Below are 23,603 nucleotides of genomic sequence, written 5' to 3'. Positions count from 1 at the left end.
CCAGGATTCAAACCAGTCTGCTACGTCGTAACCAATGCAGTTATGTCCCGGGAGCGCGTTATAGTCCTTCTTTTTCTGCAAAAAGGTGAATCCGCCACCTTAACGGCCCCACACGGTCGGTCCCATGATCATCTGTACGGAGGTAAATCGAGAAAGTGCAGTTGGTTACGACGCAGTAAAGGTATTGTCTGACTTCACCAGGATTCGAACTCTTGTCCTATTTTGAAAGTCTTGCGTTATAGTCCTTCAAAATAACTATTGAGGGTATTAATGGAAATTCATCGGAGTCGGAAATTAGGCGTCGAGGACTTGAAAAGCCCCAACCCCGCCCAACTCTGGTTGTCGGATAAGAGGCCGACGCTCTCGCCGTCCTTCTCTCACTTCTACGCCCCACTATGGAGCTCCAAAGCCCTAGCCATGGCGACGAGTTCGAGAGCGCCTGCTCGACCCCCTTTGCCAGTGCGCCCTCCAGCCCCGGTCGCGGCGGTTCGTCCTCCGCCGTCGCGGGATTCTTCTTCTTCAGCGCCCCGTCTAGCCCGATGCACTACGTCCTCTCTTCCGCGACCTCTCCCTGTTCTCCTGAGGACTCCCCTTTCGATCCTGCGTCCGGTGAGTTTTCCTTCGAGTTCGAATTCTCCTCCCGCGTCCACCCAAACTCCACTGCGGCCTCCGCCGACGAACTGTTCCTCAACGGTCAGATCCGGCCGATGAAACTGTCTTCCCATCTCCAGCGCCCGCAGTCCCTCGCACCACTTCCAGATCTCGGGGCCGAGGAGGATGAGAACGCGGAGGATGACGCGCGGGGCAGCCGTGAGGCGATGGATATCGAGGTACGCGGACGGGATCTGAAGCTCCGGAGTAGGTCCGTGCATCGGAGGGCCAGATCAATGTCGCCGCTGAGGAATCTTCAGTTTCGCTGGTGGCAGCATGGCAAGGGAAGGGAGGAGTGGGGTGAAGAACGCGAGAAGACTCCAGATCCGAAGCAGATCGAAGCAGAGGAAGTTCCGGCGCCTCCAGTTTCAGCATCCTCCCGTTCCTCGTCCTCTTCGTCAACGTCGTCATCCTCCTCTTCAGGGCGGATCTCAAAGCAGTGGATCTCTCTCAAGGATTTCCTCCACCGTAGCAAGAGCGAAGCGGGTGGCCAGGGGAAAAAGTTCTGGAATGGGATATCCTTTTCGTCCTCCAAAGCCAGGGAGAAGCCCATGGCGCTCTCAGAGCCAGAAACGAATCCACAGCCAACCACATCCACGTCAAAGCGAGAGGAAGGGCGTCAGCTTCCGCCGTCGCAACAGAGGCCAATGAACGGTACGGGGAGGCGGCGGAGGACCGTTCCGTCGGCGCACGAGCGGCTTTACACGGCGAACCGAGCACAGGCGGAGGAAATGAGACGGAGAACCTTCCTCCCTTACCGCCAGGACCTCCTCGGCTGCCTATGGTTTAGCTCCAGGAGTTACGGTGCCATTAATAGCTTCGCCCGTTCCCTCAACTCCGTTTCCTCGAGGTAACTCGTAGGTTCTTACTACCCCCAAATACCCCCACAAAAATGGTGTTCTGTATAGTAAATATCTTATGATTGTTGCTGTATTTCCTAAATCATTCAAGTTTCAGTGCAACGAAGCCAATTCCGCGACGATTTCTTGTCGTCTGTTTGGTTTTGTTTGTTTTATCATTACCTTGTTCTTTGCTTGCTTTAATTAATTGATCAACTGCAACACGGCTTTGCTTCTCCGTTGTAACAAAAGTTGCAGAATAGGTACTGAATCAACCAATGTTATTTGTCATGTCATTTGTTCTTCCAGGGGTATAGACGGTGGTGTTTGTGATTGTTAGGCTTTGCTTCCCTGATTGATTAACCAAGCTCACTTCACTTCTCTATACAGTCCCATGGACTTTTGCTCTGGCCTATTATTTAGCCTAAGCTATTGATTGTTCAACCATATAGTACAAGTGTCAATTTAGAGATCAGTTTGTGCATCCTTCAGCCAAGTGTACATGAACTGGAGTCAAATCAACTGCTCAACTTGATGCTAAAGTTGGTCACGCAACCAATCCGAAGCTTATCAAGTTTGGTGAGATGCCAGGTGGTGGCTTCTTCAATCCTTACTAGCGTGTTGTATCATGCACGCACATGATCCGTTCAGGAAAGGACCACATCATTGGCAGTGGGGCTCTGCTCACTCTAAACAAACAAATGTCAGGTACTCTCCTTTCATTTTATGTTGCCCTACCATTAATTCCTTCACTCGTTTAGGGTTTCTGGATCACATCCCGTGCCAACAAAATGATGCTCTGGATTAACAACTATCTCGGGCTTACAACTTGTTAACTTTCTGGTGTGCCAAAGTATCACTTACCATATATATTTTATGTCACTAGGTGTGATTGAGCACTTGAGCTAAGCTTCGGATGCAGTAGCTAGCTGCTAAAATAAACAAAAATGGCTTTCCTTGGTTCAATGGATGGGGAGATAGATTACTTGCAGCACAGAAAGAAAGGTGGCTGTTGTGCATGTGACAATATGGGAATCTACCAAAGCGCAGAGCTGTTAATATTGAGTACTAAAAAAGAGGTTTGTTTCCTTGTGCTGCTCGTTAACCTCTACTATGCAGGAAGGTGACAAAGGCAGGGAGAATCCACCCACTCTTTGAAGTTGTGTGAGCTGTGTATGAGCTCAAATATTAAGCTCTGACTGGTACGGGGCACTTTATAAAGTTGTACGTATCGATCTCTTGGATGATATAACCAAACACTCATCAGTACTGGATTCAATATTGATGGGTGGTTGGGTGGGTGGTTGGGTGGGTTTCTCGTGACTGCGGGTATTGGTGGATCATTGAGGACGATGGGGTTTTTTTTTTTTCTTGGATTGATTAGGTTCCAACCACCCAATTCAGGTTGGCTCTGAGCTGATGACCGTGGCAGGTCATAGTCACGTCATTCTTATCGTAAATGTGGAAACATGATTGTTGATGAGGGTGACAATCAGATCAGTTTTATTCTGACTTGCAGAAGCATTACTTGTTTGATCATGCATGTTCCTTCTTGCCAAGCTATGTTGGTCGATGTGACTGGGGTAGAAATCTGCCTTTAGAACCTTGTCGAGTCAATATTGTTGGTGAATTTAATGCTGAACTAAACGAGGGATAGATGGGGAAAAAAATTCTTTTAGAGTTGTGGAAAGTTATTTAGTAGTTTTGAGTTGAACTTGTTCTATGGTGAGTCCAACTCTAGGAATACTATCAAGGTTTTTTTTTTTTGGAGTTAAGACATTTTGATAGTCAAAAATAACTCACTGATTATCCAAAATTTGCATGAATGATTATAAACATCGGTGCATGTTTTTGTAGTTATCATGAAAATGTGGAAATCATTGACTTGATATTGCACGAAAATAACAGGGCATGATGTGCGGATATGCATTTTCAATTTACTTGCATGTTGTAAAATTTATAATCTTATAATGAAAAAAATATTGTTTTCTATTTTAAAGATAAAAACAGAATTAAAGTTCTAACTTAGGGTTTAATTGGAAGTTATAACGAACTAGCGTTTGAAAATATGATGGATTAAGATTTTATCAGTGAGATGAATGGAGATCTATTCATAAAAAGTCTTCCTACGCCCCCACATAAATTTATCTCTGTGATCTGTGGACAATGAGGTTAAAAGAGTAATAATAATTGAAAGTGTTTTTCAATGCATGAAATTCTAAATTAAAAGAAATTTCACTTCTATTTCTTAGATGCCCACTCTCATGAAAACTAGAAATTCCACAAGATATTCGATAATGTGTCAATCCATGGGATAGACTCCTACACCAAGTGTATTATAGTAAAGTGGGATTCCTTCGTTGGAATGAAAAATCTATGATGTTAGCTTCGTACTCCTAGATTTATCTGTGGACAAACTAGGGATGAGGTCCGTTTACTTTTAGGATTAGTTAAATCCAAGACTCAGATATCTAAATTATCAACAAAAAAATTATAATAAAATGGGACCAAAAGCATCTACTCGAAAGATCTCATCCATATTCTTCCTTCCCCTAGAGAATTTAGTACTTCCTAAAGTTTTCTTAAGATATTTAAAATTATTTTTATTCAATATTTAGAAATTGAATAAAATTTTAAATTTATATTTAATATTCATTTATATATTTTTATTTTATCAAAAGGGTTCAGTATTCCACTTTAGATATCAATTTTTCAAGAAATTATAAGTTTGATAAAAAAAATTAAAAAAAGTTAATGCATTTTAAATTTAGAATTATTAATGAACTTAGTATATTAGTAAAACTGAAAACTATTCTTTTCACAATTAATACACATTAAAAATAAAAGTGATTTATATTTTAAAAAATAATTATACAGTCCATTTTTTTAATTATAAATTTAAGTGTAAGTTAATAATAAATTTACAATTTCAATGATGAACGGGTGAACGCCTGGTTATTATATTACAAATGATCAACAATTAGCAATTCCCAAGCAATCTCCAATGCTATTTGAAAGCCACGCTGCAAATTTTTTATCAATTAATAATAGTTTGTCATCCAAGTTTATAAATAATCTTTGTTAGTTAATAATTCTCCTAGCAAATTAAATTAAGATTTCACATGACTTTTAGAGAAGTAAGGTTGTTCACCATAGTCTCTTTGAAGACATTCAATAAAACACCCAACCAGATTGGTCACAACTTTAATCATCTTTGACAAGAAAATAATATATCCAATCATCATCATCACCACTCACGGATAAAAATCACTGTCATTAGCCACAACATCCATTGCAACCATTAGAAGATATCACTACTTGGCATAGATAGGCTCATTTTTTAGGTTCTAAGTGTTGGAGGAATGAAATATAAGCAACTGCTAAACAACATAACACCCAGATCAAAGAAATACAAGATGCTTCCCTTGGGTTTGACGCTCGTCACTCACAATTGGATACATGTATAGGGTAACATGAACATATGGCATGAGAATATCAGTTCGAATTTGAGCATGGATACGTGCATGGATGCATCAAGCAAATTGCTGCAATATAAACAGAATGTTGCTTCTGCAATCTCCAGTGTGTTGGACACATTTTGGCAAGATGTTTGAATCACGAGCTACGAAGATCGATGACATCAAATTTCATATTGGTATTCATGTAAACATGAGAGCAGTGTTGGTAAATAGGAATGCCATCAAGAGGCTCCTCGTGTGGGTGGAATCCGCGTTCTTGACAATTGCGTATCAGATTAACACCTGTTGGATCTGTCAAATGGAATATACCATGTGTTCTGTAGAAAGGAAAATAACATGAAGCTTCTCCATAAAAAGCATATATAATGTAGAGAAACTACATTAGGCTTCCATTTTTTAGTGTTAAAACCATAGAATAGTAATCCAAAAAATTATACTCACTAATAAAAAAAGAATTTAGATATATCCAAATATTCATAGAATTAACTAGATCAGTTTTAGTTGACTGCTACAACTATTTACTGTATGTATGAGAGGTTATTGAATGTTTCCTTCTTTTAACCTCTTGGCGCATGGCTAGAAAATGAAAAGATTATATGCCCATGATTAAGTATAAATTGCATGCTTACCTTGATGTATCTGTTGGAGCCATAACAATTGCAATTGCTTCTGGTAACATAATCTGTTAAAACAAGGTTAAGGCTTAGAAATAATTTCAAAATATTAATCTCAGCAAAAGCATCAACAGATGTATGTAAGGTGACACTGGTGTTCGTTTACATCCAACTAATGTGGGGAAAAAAATAAGATGTACATAGATGTGAGGACAAATGATTGTTGACTAAACCCTTGGTTTAATATATGGTTAATAGAAAATAGACTAAGACAACATGTTGAGTATATGCTTCGGTAGTTTAGGATGAAAAACTATGATCAAAAGCAGTATCAGCAACATGACTGATCAAACCTTGCCATCTCCCTATAACTCCAGTCATACTTCTTCCAGCCTCCGACTACATAAGAATTACCATCATGAAAAATAATCATTATTGAAATAGTGAGTGGGAAATGTAATGTGTATACTGACAGATAGGCAATGGAGATGTAAATAGTTGAAGGACAAAATTTGACAGCATCATTAAAACCATTTTATCAGAGGTGTGAGGCAGAACATGGAGCTAAGACATGATGGAACTCAGGAATGAGATGCAATGAGAGTGCACACTTCTCTAGTCATTCTTAAGAATGCACAATAGAAATCTTGGAATACAAAATACCAATTTATTTTTTGTGAGCTCATCCCAAAAAAAAAGGTGAAATCAACTGGTAAAAGATAATCTATACTGAAAATGAATAGGGAAAATACAACTTTCCCTTGAACACCTCTCCTTTGAACCAAATGCCTAAATATAACTATTTGGGGTTGGATATATTGTCATTTTTAAGCCATGCCCTAAAAATGATATGTAAGTTGGAGGACAAACATTTTTAAAAGATGCAAAGATCTACTTTGTAACTGAAACTACATATAATTATTAAGCACAGTTTGTAACTGAAACTACATATAATTATTAAGCACAGTACAACATCATGGTTAAATGATATAAAATGGATTAATAGTTTTGTAAATTATATAAATAATAATAATTAACAAAAAGCAGCAGTACAAAAGGTGTTGAAGTTTCACCTGATACGAATAATGAGTATGGAGGTCAATTGATGACATGAAACACGTCTGCGTTGGGTGAGTCTGAAAATAATCCAAATGAATTGACTTATAATGAACAAGTCATACATCATATAAGGCATAGAATTCACCAAAAATCATGTCATGCGTACCAAAAGAAGCATAATGTGTTAAATAGTTGAATAAGAAAATAAATAATCACATCTAAGCTTCTACATGTTTGTGCCACAATCCATTGAAATGAGAAAATTGACCTATGAACTTATTAGATTCAGCTATTAGACACAAATACTAAAATTAACCTATAAACACCCTAATCAGTCACATCTTTCCCTGTGAGGCTGAATGGTGGTATCACAGTTTGAAAGAGTGGAGATTCCTACTCACACAATAATTGTAGGACAAATACTCATGGCAAAACACAAACTAGAAAAAGAAATGTTCAATGCTTATAATCACTTCACGTATAGGAAAACAAAAAAAGACAAGTATATAAGCATACAAAATATGATTGAGATCTTCAGATTCATCAAGAACAGAGAAGATGAAGAGCAAAGCCTAACCACACTTCAATTATTGTTTCAAAATGCAATTGGATGAGAAATGAGGGGGGAAATGATTTTTATGCTAAGCACAAGTGACGTAGCAGACTTACATGAATCCACCCAAGAGGAAACAGAGAAAGCTTGTCTTGGACATTAAATATTTCTTCTTCATCAGTAGTTTGGCACTGGAAGAAAAAAAAACATTTATTACATACAAGTGATTAACAATAGGGAAAAACATCAAGACTGGAAATGTTTACAAGGCTCAAAAATTAACAAGTGAAACATAAATCTGTAATTATGTGTATAATCAAATCAACTAGGGCCCTTAAGACCAAAGTCAGTTATATCCAAGAGTCATTTCAAAGAGTCTCTCCGGCACCAACAACCAGAATAATTTCTGGGGGAAAGGGGGGATGACATGACAAAATCAAGAGACACTATACAGAGAAAGTAAACAAATAAAATTGTGTGAAAGCTTGAGAGCAGGAGCTGATATGGACAATATGCACAGATAACTAATACACTAGAAATGACACAACACTTAGATATAAACAGATATTCTCTATTATTACATATATAACTAGCAACAAAAGCTCATTGGTACTAAGCTGCTTGTCATACTGCAATCAAATTACAAAGATAAAAAAAAATTTGGCAAGCCCAATCACAATATGCTGTAGGTATAATATCATAATCTATCAGAAAGAGTAACAAGATTCATACCGAATCAGATGTTGATTCTTGCTTTGGGATTATTAAGGCAGTCACATAAAACATCCTATTTTTCTACAAGAAAAACATTGGATAACATCAGGAATCAAGCAAAATCAGATATGTTAGATAATGCTATTTTTTGTTTGTTTTTATTGCAAATCATAGATAATGTAACTTAAGGTTACTTACCAATGCACCTGCAAGAATTCCACAGGTTTCCAAGTTCTTGGCAGTATTCTTTTCTGCTAGCCGCAAAAATGATTCCATCATCTTTACTGGCTGTAAATGAAAGCTTTTATTGTTTAACTAGGTTATGTTAATCAAGCTTTTGAGTGACACATAAACCAGGAAGAGTGCTTACAACATGCAAATGTTGAAAAGCCTTTGTTCCTTCTTGTGAAGGATTTGCAGGGCCAGGTCTTGGATCAGCAACTCTGGATGGAGAAATTGCAAACGACTGAGGTTGCACTTCAGCTAGAACTGGAGGAGGAGATGGTTGCCTTATGTTCAAATGAGCAAAATCTTGCTGAGCTGCAGTTTTGATAATAGAATCAGATTCCTCTACAGCAATAGACCATCTACCATCATCAAGGGACAGAACTGACTCCAGATCATAATTGTTCTTTCTAGAATCACCCTCATTTATCACAGCTGAACTGGATTGCACATCTTGAATCAGCCTGCTTGACATTATGACAAAGTAGTGGTTCTTTTTATGCTATTCAAACAAGTAAAGCATGTAACAGCAGTTTGTAAAGCATCAAGGCTAAACATTTTCACCTTGAATTTGCATCTTGAATTAACTCAGAATTGCTTGGATACTGGACCTGTACCAAATAGCAGAAAATATTAGGGCCATTAACTATGCTAAGGGCGGGCTAAAAATATGTGAAGAATAAAAGGATTTTACCCTTCTACCAGTAATTGGTCTTGCATTATGACCCCAAAGCCCATTAGACCCTAAAATGGAGTGCCTAGATAAGGTTTCTTCTTTTGGATGAAGTAGGCCAAGGGATCTGTAAAATAAGTATTCATAGATTAAGACCTTGTCAAGCATATTTTTAGCACAGTATCAATGGCAGTGGTACAGAGATAAACAAACAGCAGCTTAATGTTTTATAAACCATTCAATAGAAAAAGATGATAAAGACTTTAAAGTGATACATCTTAAATAACTTCCTGAACCAATCTATAGAAAGAAGCCATGGAAACTGAGTAAATGTTAAAGACATACTTTAGAATCCATAAAAATTCTGAAATTCCCAATAGCCTACACCTCATTCGACACTATAGTCCTTAAGAACAAGCAACAGACAATCATGATCAACATGCTAATTTCATGACAACAGGAATCTGGATAATCAATCAATTCTTAAAAGATAAAAGATGTAATCCCCTTATTGGACAACAGAACGAGTTATCAAGAAGAACCAATAGGTACATCTAACCAGATGGAATTCCTGTAGGCCTGTGAAGATAATATTACATTCCTTGTGGCTTCTCCTTTAAGGAGCTCATCTCCAATCAAAACTCAAAAAGAGAATAAAAAACATACAAGTCCACTCCAAGTCAATGTAATCAGTTAACATGACGAAATGTGCTCCTGCATTACCAACTAATTATTATCAAGCGCACAGATGGTATGAGGTGCACTACAAGTGTTCTGTGAAATTGAATACTACAAAATCTAACCATTCTGGTGTCCACAATCCTACCTGAACCACTGGAATAAATTATTACTGAGAGTATGCTCTACTAATGTACATCGTAAGATAAACAAAAAAATGGAAAAAAAAAATTAAAATATCTAACCAATATATAACAGTTATGTGACATTGCAATAATAAAAAATGAACTTGAGGTATATAAACCTTGAGGATCTTGTGACAAAAAATGAACTTGAGGCATATGAGCCACTGAAATTTAAAGATGACAACAGAGTAATAAAAATGTTAAATGGAGGATATACTCTCTGGTCTTATAGGATTGCAAGCCTAAGTTGGTGCTCTCGTAAGGAAAGGAGGGTGGGGGGGGGGGGGGGGGGGGGGGGGGGGGGGGGGGGGGGGGGGCCCCAAATAGATAATTTTGCATTATTGCTTAAATGAATAGAATAATGAAATGATGCCCTCTTGTATAGGGTTTACAATAGCCATTTAATAAGGCAAAGATAAAATAGACTAAATTTGCTAGAGATAGTGAAAATAGAAATAATAAATTTGTAAAAAAAATCTATACCCCTGAATAGTTCTATTTTATTGGACCAAGTTATCAGCAAAAGAATTATCTTTTATTTAATTTCTATTTGCTTTATGTATTTTGCCATGGCTATATACTGGTTAGCTCTGACAAAATATTTAAGCTTTTCATGCAACATCAAACATCCAATGAAGCATTCTGAAATGCCTTTCCTTTCACCTGAATCTGTTGCAGCTTCTGGTTTTAATGATTCTTTCCATAATTCCAAAATTCCTATCAAAACTAGGCAATACAATGTTTAAGGGAAATTAAATAATTTTATCTACATACATTTTCTGAAATGGTCTCTCTGTCTGCAAGTTGTTTGGCGAAACAATTTGAATCTTATTGTTAGAAGGCCTCCATGAGGACAAAGATGTATTACTTACAGGCATCTGCATTTATGAGAACAAGATAATAATTAGTAGCAAAGTTCAAATTTAGGATTTATGCCAGAGGTGAATCAAGTACTCTCATCATCATTGACAGTGTTATACTCAAGCAAACTTTTCTTTGATTAAGCAGTATTCAATCATTCAACTATCTGAGAAACAGCAAAAGCATACCTGCTCAATGTGTGAATTAGTGAGGATTTGTGTCTTAGCCGGAGCTGAACTAGTGGAGATCCTTTTCTGACTAGAATTTAGTATCATATGCTCACGGTTAAGTTCATCAACTCGACGTTGAACTTCTGGCTTTAGCGATTCTAGTTCATTCATTACAGCCAACAATTTCTATTGGAAAATACTAATAATAATCAATTAATAGAATACTACAAAGGCTGAGAAAATGCAAAATGGCCATACCAACCTCCTTAAAAGCAAGAGGAAGTGCCTGATATTCATGGTGGCAGGGTATTGTCTCACACAACAGGCTGCAACCAAAGGTTTAAGTCCAAAAACTCTTAGCAAAAACCACAAATTGTAGTGTGCATCCAATTGAAATAGAAGGGAAAAACCAAAAAAGTAGAAGATTGTGGACAGATACTTTTCTAGTGACAATCATTGGTGGAAAGAAAGCATAAAAACAGTATCTTAGTTGACAGGATTCATACCTTGAATATCTGAGAAGTATGATGTACAAATCAATGATATTTTTCTCCTCCCTATAAATTCTAGCCTGAAGATAAAAGAAAGCGTTTGAATTTAGTGTACTGTTAAAGCACTTAATTTGGCAATGAATAATGAAATCAAAAAGGCCTTGTTGAACAAAATATAATTAAGTCCACCTCAACAGTTCAATGTCAATGTGCCAAAAAATTGAAGCACAAGCACAGAGTCTACAAGCATTAGAAATCAAAAAGGCCGTAATGGACCAAGTATAATCTTGTGAATCATTTGATTCTTCTATTATGTATTTTCTCTCATATATGTTCCTCGATAAATGTATTGTTAGACTAAGTTTCATGGAGTTTCTTAAAAGACATAATAACAAACCGTAGTATATTTTATACGGATGTTATGATTCTGTCATAAGCTCATATTATTTTGCGAGAAACCTTGCACGAATGCAAAAGTTTAGTACCATCCTTAGAAAGTCATATGGGTTTTTAGTTTTTCGTTCCTTCTCCATTTTGAGAATTGCTACCCAGAAATTAGTAGGATAAAAAACTGTAATTTTCACAATATAGCTACTTGACAGAACATGAAAGTTTATTACCACAAAAAGATATCCAGCAGCAAAATTTATATCAAACGACCATCAACATTTCCTTTTTGACCATCAACATTTCCTTTCCTCCTCCTCTTATTTCTTATTCATAAAGGTATCTTCGAATTTCTTAAATAATAGTTCAATTGAGATAAAAATCCGTTCAAAATTCGATTTTTGTAAAAAAAAAAAAAAGTATATATATATAGCGATAGTTCGAATTGAGAAAAAGGGCACAAGATTGGGATCGGAACGGGTGTCGATAAGCAAGGGAACCTGCTTGAGGAGATTATCAGCGATGCGAAAGTAGAAGGGAAGGGAGATGCGGTTGTCGACTTCCACCCTCTGAGCGAGGGCGTTGATGTCGATCGACCTCACGTAAGGCCTCATCGCAACCGTCCGCCTGCGATCGGCGCCGATCGAGGGTTTCTCCACCTCCGGTGTTCGTCGCAACAAATAGCGGAGGAATCGGCAGCTGCTCCTCGCTTCCGCTCCAACCCACGAGCAGATGTCAGTGGTAATCGCAGAAAGGCTTCAGCTTGCTATCGATTATGCTGGGATTTATAGTTTTACGGCAGGGCAGTTGTTTCTTGATCGTGAAGTATAATAGCCGATATGTTGGGCCGGCTCACAGAGGGCAAATGGGCTGTCAATTTCCACTGCACGCATTGTGGAAATAATACAGATGTAATGATAAAAATAATTATACCAATTAAGAAAAATAAATTATAAAGATCTAGCAATATGTTACGTTATGGTATGTATAAAGGATACACAAAACTCTTAATAATATAGGGTTTAGGAGAGGGATTGAATTACATCTACTATTATACGCAGTCTTATCTTTTATTGCAAGAAGTTATTTTCACAACTTGATTTTCATGACCTCTAGTTCATACGTCCTGAAGAAGGATCGGACCATATTAGATATATTATATATATACACAGTCTTATCCTATATTGCAAGAGGTTACTTTTAAGACTTGAATCCGTGACCTTCAAGTCATACGGTAATAAGTTTGTCATTTTATATTATGGTATGTATCAAGAGCAAAATATATATATGTATATAGAAGAATATTATGTTGGACACCAACCGTAGCATTCGTGAGAGTCTTAATTTGGATTTGTTATATGTTGCAATTACAAGTCATCGACAACAATAGAAAGTGCAAGAAAGTGACATTTTAATGACTAAAATCTTCAACCAATTACCTCCAAATAAAAGTGATAGTCAAAAATTATTCTATGTAATCAATTAATCAAATAGAAATATGAATGAACTATTTTTATAAATAATTTATCCTAAATCATTTGAATAAACAATTAATATCTAAAGCTATTTGAGTGATTAAAAAACTATAATATTGATTGATTTAGTCCAACTTATCAAATCAAAGCATGAGTTCACATATGAGTGTGGTCGAATATGCATGCGTGATAAACACTAACTTGAATATATGTAGATATTGATTCTTTTGGAACCAATAAAAAAGCCCCTAAGATTTTACAACTCAATTTGTTTAAGAAATTAAGATTGATAAATCTCATTTTGAATGATAGATCAAGGATAGATTTAATTGGGATTCAATTGTATAGCGATTGACTAAAACAATTGATCGCACTCAAATAGTTGAACAACTACAATAGAGCGGAGACATAGCACCTCTACCAACGACATGCACTAAACATTTGTTCATCCCAATAGTCAAGGGGCTAAATGGAAATACATCACTTGAATTTATTTGCTTTCATCGATTAATTGTGTCTTTTCACCTCTTCAGGTCAACCCTTATTTATCACTATATAACAAACTAGCTCCTTTTACTTTCAACTCATTCAATTCTCAATGTGCCTCTTGAATTCTTCCTCCTGCTCTTCCCTTCTCTAAGAGTTCTAAAGGATTGAAAGTTCATCGGAACTTCAAATTTAAAATGCTCTTATTGTTGCATTAAAGATCGTTGTTTCTTGGAAGATGATATATTGAACACATTAACACTTGAGTGAGACAATATATATTATCTTAAAAGGAAATAGAAAGGGTTTAACCTTTATCTTGACCTTGTATTTATCTAAAAGGGTGTGTTGACATCTTAAAGATGTGATTCAAGGATTAATGATTATAAGTTGGTGAGAACCTTTAGTGGGTAGACACTGGAGTGCACAACATGTATACGCCCATAAGGAGATATTCTCTTTCGACGAACTCATACTCAAGGTGTCTTCAAGGATAGAATTAATGTTACGTTGATCGATGTATAAATCATACTCAAGGTGTCTTCAAGGAAGATATATATTCCCTTGGGCAATTAAATATGTTCATGAGTCTTCCACCAACATATGAAAGAAACTTTAGGAAGATATATATTCCCTTGAGCAATTAAATATCAAGTTCCTAACTGAGTCTTCCATACTAAATGATTTTTAAGAGAGCAATTATTATGTAATATTACCATATATATATTATTATTAATTCTTATTGTCATCATTAGCAAACCAACAACAGCTAGCAAAAGTTAAGCAATTCTACGACCTAAATCTTTTCTGCATCTCAGGTCCTGTTATTCCACTTGACAGATTTATAAAAACTTGCTTTTACAACAGTACATAAAAAGAGTTCCAAGGAAGTCACTATCCCAAGGGTTGCAAACTAAAAGAAGAGGTCCAGAGGCTGTTGAAAGGTGAAGCCTCACTGCCATATGCTTGAGAGTTGAAACATACTAGCTAGCTACAAGTTGCTAAAACATCTCAGATTTTCCATCTGAGTTGAGAATTAACCGAACCACTTGAAGAGCAGACCGCCGTGGGCAGCAAAGAAAGGGGCAAGCACGAGGGACTCAACAGCCATGAGCTTGATCAAGATGTTGAGGGAGGGGCCAGATGTGTCCTTGAGAGGGTCCCCTATTGTGTCCCCAATTACAGCAGCCTTGTGGGCATCAGACCCCTTTGGACCCAGTGACTTGGCATGATCAGAAACACCTGCCTGTTAACAACAACAAGGAGTCTCAATGTCACTTAGCTTGTTTAGAATTGCATGACAGATTAATGGATACCTCTATGTATTTCTTTGCATTATCCCAAGCACCACCGGTGTTTGAAGCTGAGATAGCAACCTACATAGAGACGAAGGCATAATGGCAAAAGCAGGAAACAATAAGCCAAGACGAATAGATATATATGGTGAACCCAAGAAAACAATTCAATGATCTATGTATAACCTGCACACCGGAAACCAGTGCACCAGCAAGAACCCCAGAGAGGGTCTCCACGCCAAAGAAGATTCCAGTAATCAAAGGGGTGAGCATAACGAGAGCACCAGGTGGAATCATCTTCCTCAATGAGGCATCGGTTGAGATCTTGACGCATGTGGCATAGTCCGGCTGGGTGGTGCCTTCCATCAGGCCTGGAATGGTGTTGAATTGGCGCCGGACTTCCTCCACCATCTTGAGTGCTGCACTGCCCACGCTCCTCATGGTCATGGCAGAGAACCAGTAGGGAAGCATGGCTCCCGCGACGAGTCCTATGATCACCTTTGGGGTCAACACATTGACTGCGTCAATGCCTGACCTGCTGACAAAGGCTCCATACAAGGAAAGAGACACGAGAGCTGCTGATCCGATGGCAAATCCCTGGTTTGTAAGTGTTATTTTAGCATGTTAAAGAACTCAATAGGTGACATTAATAAAATTGAGAGGAATACATCTCTTATTTCATTAAGATTGTTCTTGACACGACACAATCTTGTGTCAAACACAACCAGAGTATCGAGCTCCAATCCCATCCCTCATATTGAAACAAACACAACCAGAGGACCATTTTAACATCTTTAAAAATGATGAAGAAAGAATCGATCGTGTTTCATGGCTTATGTTAGATTTATTCAATTATCACTCTCCTAGAGTCGAGATTTTAAAAGTTTTTGCATATATAGAGGCTAGTTATTAGCATCAGACGTAGAGACCGACAAAGTGATCAATTCGAGTGATATAGCAGAATTAAGCTAAACGTGATATAACTTACCCACCTTATCTCACATATCATAAATAAATATAAATACAACTGTACAAAATAAATAGAACTGTGTTAATCATGATCTTTCTGAAAGAATCTAAGGTATATAACATAAGGATACTATTCATGTGAAGTGGAAGGAGAAATTAAGCTTTAAATGAAATTGGTAGCATTAATTACGTACGTACCTTGCCGATGGCAGCAGTGGTGTTGCCTGCAGCATCTAAAGCATCAGTTCTCTTACGAATAATGTGACTCATCCCGGCCATCTCAGCAATTCCACCGGCATTGTCACTTATGGGTCCATAAGCATCGATGGCGAGGCCAGTGGCTATTGTGCTAAGCATTCCTAAAGCTGCAACAGCAACTCCATACATGGAAGCCAAGCTGAAGCTAACAAAAATGGCTACAACAATGGCAAATATCGGGATGATGACTGATTTATATCCCAAAGCCAGACCAAAGATGACATTAGTGGCTGCGCCTGTTCGACAAGAATCTGCAACAGCCTGAACTGGCCTGCAAAAAAAAAATATCACTTAACTTTTAGTGAAAATAGCAAAAAAAACAATATATTAGAGTAAAAATTCAGCAAGTTCTGAAAACTATTCATACTCATAATTTGAAAAATAACTCACTTGTATGTATTACTTGTAAAATACTCAGTGCTGTAACCAATAATGAGACCTGCCCAGAGCCCCACCGATACACAGAAGAAAAGGTGCCTGATACAAGAACAGACAGAATTAATTGAGAAGAGAAAAGAACAAGGAAGAAGAAAGATAAACGTAATGATAAAGATTGAGTAATAGTCCAGCTGCAGAGTAAAAATTAGCACAGACTAGACATAAACAAGTATGAATGGATCCCAGCAAAATTGTTTAGTTTCATATAGAGATTAGCATTAAATTTCTTGGGACGGGATTTAATCATAGTAGCGATTAGGATAAATATTAACAGACCATTAATATAATAGCAGTTTCAAACTGTTCTAGATTCTAATAAAACAGCATGGTCCAACTAATAATAACAAGAACTCACCAATTCTTCACAGTCTTCTGGTTACCAAAATCGTAAATAGTGAACTTAGATGGTAGTGAAACAAAGCTAACAATGGCAATTCCTCCAGTCATGAGAACTGTGGAGATGATCAATTGCCATTTCAATGCAGGTTCTATCTGCTTAACATCTTTGATCTCAACTAAGTCGGTGGCAAACAAGGTGGTGAGCAAACAAACAATGATGCCCATTGAGCTGATCAGCAGAGGGTAAGACATTGCTGAGAAGTTATGAGTTTGGCCAAACGAGGAGATTGCACCCATAAAAAGCGCGGCACAAGATGACTCTGCGTAAGATCCGAACAAATCAGAGCCCATGCCTGCAATATCTCCGACATTGTCACCCACATTGTCAGCAATCACCTGTATATGGGCACAAATCCTGATTAGAACACTACAAGAAAAACTGTAAGCGTCATTGTAAGCTTGGAATGCGTCATTGTAAGCTTCAAAAAAGGTAACTCCTAAATGATCTACGAAGAATTACTACGGAAGACCTAAACGAAAATGTATGTGTAGAAATTTACTGCTGGATTTCTTGGATCATCTTCAGGAATATTCCTTTCAACTTTGCCAACAAGATCAGCACCAACATCTGCTGCTTTAGTGTATATACCTCCTCCAACTCTACCAAAGAGCGCCACTGAGGAACCACCTAGCCCATAACCTGTAATTGACTCATAGAGACCTTCCCAATCATCCCCATAGTATATCTTGAACAAATTGATTGTGATATATAAAACAAGGAGCGCACTGGATGCAAGAAGGAAACCCATGACAGCACCAGACCTGAAAGCTGCAGCAAAAGCTTTTCCAACACCTTTTCTTGCTTCCAGTGTTGTTCTGGCGTTAGCATAAGTTGCAATTTTCATCCCAAGAAAACCCGAAAGAACTGAAGTTAGAGCGCCAAGAAGGAAAGCCAATGTGCTGAATACAGCATTCGCCAATGATGATTTACACATCTGATTCTTGTTGTAGTGACAGGGCTGAGAGTGAGTGCTATAGTTTCTCACCGATCCAAGGAAGAGAAATATTATAATAGCAAAAGCAAACATGAAAACTCCAAGATACTTGTATTCAGTGATGAGAAATGAAGTAGCACCTGTAGGAACAATGGCATTGCTAATTATCAGAAAGACAACAAAAGGACTAAGACCCTAACTAGCATATAGTTGTGTGCCCTACAAAAATGCCTGCAAATCAGACAATTACGAGATAAGCACAGCATATAAGCATTAAATTGTTATTGCATGAATGTTGTGATTAGCACCAAAGGCATTGAGTAACTGATGAGTGATAAGTTTTCTAACAATCTTTGAGCTAATATTTGTCTTGCAAAACTATGGCTGTTGGAAGATAATTTTACTTCTACTTCTTCCTGTTGTAGTTTTTTTTCCCTTTTTTGAATAACCACTTAGTCTCGATTCTTGCTTCAAGTACTGCCTAGACTTTCCAAGAACTAATTCTTTCGGTACAAATCTAAAATAACTTCACTGTTTTGTGTGCCTTGGTATTCACTAACCCTTGATAAGAAAATGCTACACCTGATTGATCAATGCTAAATCTGAAGAATCTATAAGGGGCATTAAACTGTGTAAATATGAAGCAAACTGCAAACCTTAAGACTTGAAACCATAAGATGCAAAAAAAACCATGATCGTGAACTCAATTCTTTTGCAAGAAGAATGGCCACAGAAATGAGTGCCATAAGTATGCCTAAGAAAGGTATATTTTTCATGCTTGTTGTATAGATTTGACTACTGTGTCTAATGCCACTTGATGTATATATTTTGAAACTACCATTTATGTAAATGTCACTATGTAAGATTGTCTAGGAGCCAACAACCAATTAAAGGTAAAAGATGCATCTATACGAAAAATGACAAAAAGACTAAAGTGAAAGCATTTGATATATTTAGACTTTATTTGGATACTAATATATTTTGAATTTGAAAAATATTTTTATAGTACTATCTTTTCGATGGAATTTGATTTTTATTTCATATTTGGACAAATCATCCCTTAATATGTTAGATTTTGATTTCCGCATAGAATGTGTTAAAGAAATAACAACTAACAAAAGGAATAAAGGTGCAAATCGGTATAATGAAGTCTTGGAACTAATATATACTGATATATGTGGATTATTTTTTAAGATTTAATGGAATAGTCAAATATACTTTATTAGTTTCATAAATGATAATTCGCAATATGATTATTTGTACCTTATTCATGAAAAATCATAATCCCTAGACATGTTAAAAATTTTCAAAATTGAAGTTGAAAATCAGCTAGGCAAAAAGATTAACATCGTAAAATCTAACTGTGGTAATGAGTACTATGATAGATATAATAAATTCGGAGAATAATGTCCTAGGTCTTTTTGTTGAATGTGAGATAATACCTCAGTATATCATGCCTGATAAACCACATCAGAATGGTATAGTTAAGCGACAAAATTGAACTCTTTTTTAATGTTGTTCTTTGTTTAAATTGCTATACATCAATGATATACGATCTTGTCATGAATCGTTCAGAGATTTCTTGACGTTCATGCATTAAGAACGTTAGATTGTATTTCTATCATATTCAACTTTCAAATACACTATTTTATAGACATGATACTCTTACTCTGAATGAAATATATGATATTTTATTCTTTAAGGAGAAGTGAAACATCTTGTGGTTAGATGTGAAACTCAAGCAAAGGTGCTATAGAAAAATTTCTAATTGTGATATTGTTAAGAGCAAAGTCAATACTCAAGATAATCTTTCTAATATGATGACCAAATAGCATTGTTTGGGTAAAAACTGTTAGAATGTATAATGCAAATTCTATTGGGCCTGACTCGAAAAGGTAATTAAGGTCTCTCTTTCACACATATATATGATTAGGATTTTGTTGTTATATTATGTAATGGGAAGCCACTGCAATTCTCTTATACCAATTTCTATATAGTGAATTCTTCTCCATCTAAGATTTTCCATATAAATTCGTGTGATTCTTGCTCTGTGTTGGTTGCCTATTTTCCATGTCATTTATTGAGCCTATTTTTTATTCTTTTGATACAAATAAGAAGATATGGAGACTTATGCTTAAATTATTTTCTAGAAATAAAAAAATATTTTTTAGCAAAATAGATTATTTTCTATTGTCTGCATGTTTTATTAAAATATATTAGAAAAATAATTTCAAATATTTGATGCATATATAAGAAAATATTTTTCCTTTCTCAAGGTTGGTCTAATCTTCAGCATTTCAATAAAAGGTGAAATCCGCCATCCCAGCAGCCCCACGCAGTCGGTCCCATGACCATTTGATTTCGTCGAGATTCAATCCTTGTCTACTTTAGTAAATCTGTCCTGTAATAACTAATTCAACTATACCCTGAGGGCTATTTGGCCTAATCAATCTATATAAATGAGGATAGAGAGTAGAGGGCAAAGAAAAATTTATTAATAAAGTGAAAAGATTATGGATGGATAGAGAAAATGATTTATTCTCTTTTCTAAATTATTTGCTAAAGGTTGAGTAAAGAAAATGTCGTCCACAAGTCATTTCCCTCAAAAGTTCCATCACCAAAAAAAAAATACTAAGAAACTGTTTAAAATATTTTTTTTTAATTAATTTTTTCAAGAAACTGACCCATAAGACAATTAATTTTAAAAGTGTATGAATTCTGCATGTGAACCCAAAGAAAGAATCTGATTGGAAAAATAAGATAGCAGGTGACTAAACTGGATTGTGTTAAAGGGAGTAAGGATCATTTTAACCAAGACCAATAAAAATAAATTTAATAATATTAATAAGAAAAAACTAACAGTAGTTTAAAAAATCAATAAGAAATCAAGCAAGTAACTACTCATATAGCAGTTCAGTATATTTGGAACCATCTTTAAAAGAAAATAAATCCAATTACCTCAATACCACGAAGTCTCGAGAATAATTTTAAATTATTCTGATTAGATAAACAAGAAGTAGATCATCAGAATTTTAACCGCCTTGGAATTTTACTGAACTATTCTTGCATTTTATGTTATAAGGCAAAAAAGAACTTTCTTGTACTCTATAGAAGTTCTACAATTTTGTTGACTAGAATCCCCTCCTAGGTTTCGGCATTCCATAAATAGAAAGGAATTCAGAGACGAAGCACTCACCGATGGAGATGGCATTCTGAATCTCAGCGCACTTTCGGACGGCTTCGGATCCTTCCTCCTCGTCATCGTGGACGCCATCGTCCGTCTTGTTCTTTCTCCCCTTCGTCGGCTGCTCGGAAAGCTTGATTTTGGAGACCAGGAACCACTGAAGCAGAGCGAAGCCGATGCCGATCAACGCCGCGAGAGCGATTAGAACCTCCACCAAGGGCTTAGAAAGCCTCCCCATCTGCTCTGATCCGACTCAATGCCTTCTGGGAGACGAGGTGCCGTGGCTCCGACTATTTAAGGAGCGCTGCCACGCACGGCCGAACGTAAAACCGTTCCCCCTTTTGCCTTTTGCCTTTTTCTTTTCTTTTGTCTTTTGCCATTTGGAGGGAAAAAGAAACTGCCATGGTTTTCAAGTTTATTTTTCACCGTTTTATTATTATCATTAACATTAACAATATTATCATCATTTTTATTCTTATCAAGAGTGTGGCTGAGTGCACTCGATCGGGCACGGAAGTGACAAATACTTCAATATTCACTTTCAATTACAGTATAATAGAGTCTTTTTCTTATGTGAAATAAAATTTTTAAAAGTTATTGGACGAGAAATCTTTTAAATTTATTCGATGGATAAAGTATTAAATATCTATATGTAATATTTATTCATATCATATAATTATTTCGACACCTAGATCGGATCTGATATGATTTGATCTAATATCTTCAATTTTTATCGGGGTCGATTTTTTTTATCTAGGTGCTTGGACTATCCAGAGGCGTCTAGATTGTCCGGACGTCTAAATAATATTCAAGCGTTCGAATCCAATCAACTCAAATTTGACCTGAATTGATTCGAACTTGGTTCAACTACTTTTGTTTGCTTCTCTTATGCTTCCCCATCTTATTTCTAGCTCCTGGTCCCTACAAAATTAACATACAACAAATAAACAACCTAACTCTATCTGTAGTTCGTATGACCTACTAAGTTTAATTAAGTCTTACTCTATAAGTCTAACTTACTGACTTAGCAATGTCTAACTTACTACAAGGACTAGTCACTTACATAGATAGACTTTCCACCTGTCAAACATCGTGACTATTCTCAACATTTCTAATGGCTCAGGAATATTTGTTAGTAAATTAAATAAACTCGACGCTAGATTATGTTCTTGAGTGGACACTGTAGATGAAGCAATGAGAGTCATTAGGCGTAAAGTATAGTATTAATCATAACAGTTTGCAGCTATCCAAAGTATGGGAATATAATATCACAAGCCCAGATTGTGAAGGGATCATATTCATTCCTTTGGGTGCTCCCTCCTTTACATTTTTCATTACTCCAGTTTTCTCTATTTTGGGGAGATTTGGTTTATATATGAAAACTTTACAAAAAGCAGTTGGATTAGTGCTCTTAATTATTATCAAAAATTATATCTTTTAAGTGTGGAAATCATGCTGGCCTTGAATCTGTGAGAGTGGAGAACCCTGCCTTAAATTATAGGAGCTTTTGGCCAACTACAGCAGCAGAAACCATTAATTTTGGTTGCTGATGTCTACGATTTGCTTCTCTTCTTCTTTCTCGTTCAAGGAGAGTAATTAAAAAAACTAAGAGTGGATGACTTCATTTGATGCTTTCATGAATTAGTGCAGTGATAGCTAGTATTAAAGTGAGTGTAAGCATCATTGCTCAAGAGATATTGATGATCAGATGCTTCGACTGTAATTTATCATTGGTATCGATCAAAGCGAAGATAGTGAAGTTAATTTGACAAGGATGAGACAAAAAAGTTACTGTATATTAGAGAATACCTTGTTAAACTTAGAGAGCCCATGGAAATTGAATCGAAAGCTCTGCAGACACATCTCAATTTAATATAAGGAGGCCCTTTTAACTATTTCAATTTAAAAAAAGGCCTTCTTTTTTATTTTTGCTCGACACATCTCTTTGGATGTGAGTTGGATTCCACATTAGCGTGACAAATCTTGAATCATAAATCTATCAACACTTTAATTTTGTTACACGACAAACTTAATTACGTAGTTCTATAAATTTATACACTTAAATTGACATAAGATTATTACACTGAAGTATTTAAATATTTCTAGTCACCCATGACCAAACATTACTAATTTAGCAATACTATAGCGTTGCTAGTTTGACGATTATAACGTATTTTGTTCTAATAGTTTAATTACAAGTACGTAAGATATATACTTCATACATCAATGTCACACTTTAGTGTAATTAGGTATCACACTACTTTCAAGCGTCATGCTTTTGATAGGATTATTCATGCAACTTCTTCATGAATAATCAATCTCATAAGGGTGATTGTTTCATTCATATAGTAGTTTCGCCCCTGAATATTAACAAATAGTTATAAGGTGCCACTAAATTATTGTCAAGGCTTTCCTAATTCTTAATATAAAAGTTATAAATTTATTAAATAGTTATCAACCACTAATTTAAATTATTAAAATGCCTATGATTATTAAGATATTAATTTAAAATAGCCTTTAAATCACTTTAATAATAAACTAGTGATACTTTGATATATAACAATTTAATAACACTTATGAGTTTA

General features: G+C 36.2%; 3 protein-coding genes across 3 annotated transcripts; 1 reads left to right on the top strand and 2 right to left on the bottom strand.

Annotated features, from left to right (window-relative positions):
* Positions 1–374: 374 nt before the first annotated feature.
* LOC141820190 (uncharacterized) lies at positions 375–1,698 on the top strand. The gene has a single exon (XM_074707468.1). It carries the CDS (start codon positions 396–398, stop codon positions 1,503–1,505), a length of 1,110 nt encoding a protein of 369 aa, XP_074563569.1. The 5' UTR covers positions 375–395; the 3' UTR covers positions 1,506–1,698.
* Positions 1,699–4,744: 3,046 nt separating this feature from the next.
* Positions 4,745–12,319, bottom strand: LOC141820180 (AMSH-like ubiquitin thioesterase 3). Its single transcript, XM_074707454.1, has 14 exons — positions 12,080–12,319; positions 11,208–11,272; positions 10,964–11,027; positions 10,720–10,887; positions 10,445–10,548; positions 8,829–8,934; positions 8,699–8,745; positions 8,280–8,598; positions 8,108–8,197; positions 7,928–7,990; positions 7,312–7,386; positions 6,657–6,719; positions 5,599–5,651; positions 4,745–5,286 (listed from the first exon to the last, which is right to left on the bottom strand). The coding sequence occupies exons 1-14, from the start codon at positions 12,191–12,193 to the stop codon at positions 5,106–5,108; spliced, it is 1,512 nt and encodes a 503-aa protein (XP_074563555.1). The 5' UTR covers positions 12,194–12,319; the 3' UTR covers positions 4,745–5,105.
* Positions 12,320–14,418: 2,099 nt separating this feature from the next.
* On the bottom strand, positions 14,419–21,256 carry LOC141820154 (pyrophosphate-energized vacuolar membrane proton pump 1-like). Its single transcript, XM_074707426.1, has 8 exons — positions 21,031–21,256; positions 17,400–17,974; positions 16,856–17,235; positions 16,453–16,539; positions 16,003–16,333; positions 15,022–15,432; positions 14,857–14,916; positions 14,419–14,786 (listed from the first exon to the last, which is right to left on the bottom strand). The coding sequence occupies exons 1-8, from the start codon at positions 21,254–21,256 to the stop codon at positions 14,577–14,579; spliced, it is 2,280 nt and encodes a 759-aa protein (XP_074563527.1). The 3' UTR covers positions 14,419–14,576.
* Positions 21,257–23,603: the final 2,347 nt, after the last annotated feature.

Source organism: Curcuma longa, unplaced genomic scaffold (genome assembly GCF_044706935.1).
Source record: "Curcuma longa cultivar G26 ecotype Majalengka, Jawa Barat unplaced genomic scaffold, ITB_CL_G26_1.1 utg2798_np1212_758248_RagTag, whole genome shotgun sequence".
Taxonomy (NCBI): Eukaryota; Viridiplantae; Streptophyta; class Magnoliopsida; order Zingiberales; family Zingiberaceae; genus Curcuma; species Curcuma longa.
Note: the sequence above shows the minus strand (reverse complement) of the source record. Positions and strands in the feature narration are given on the sequence as shown.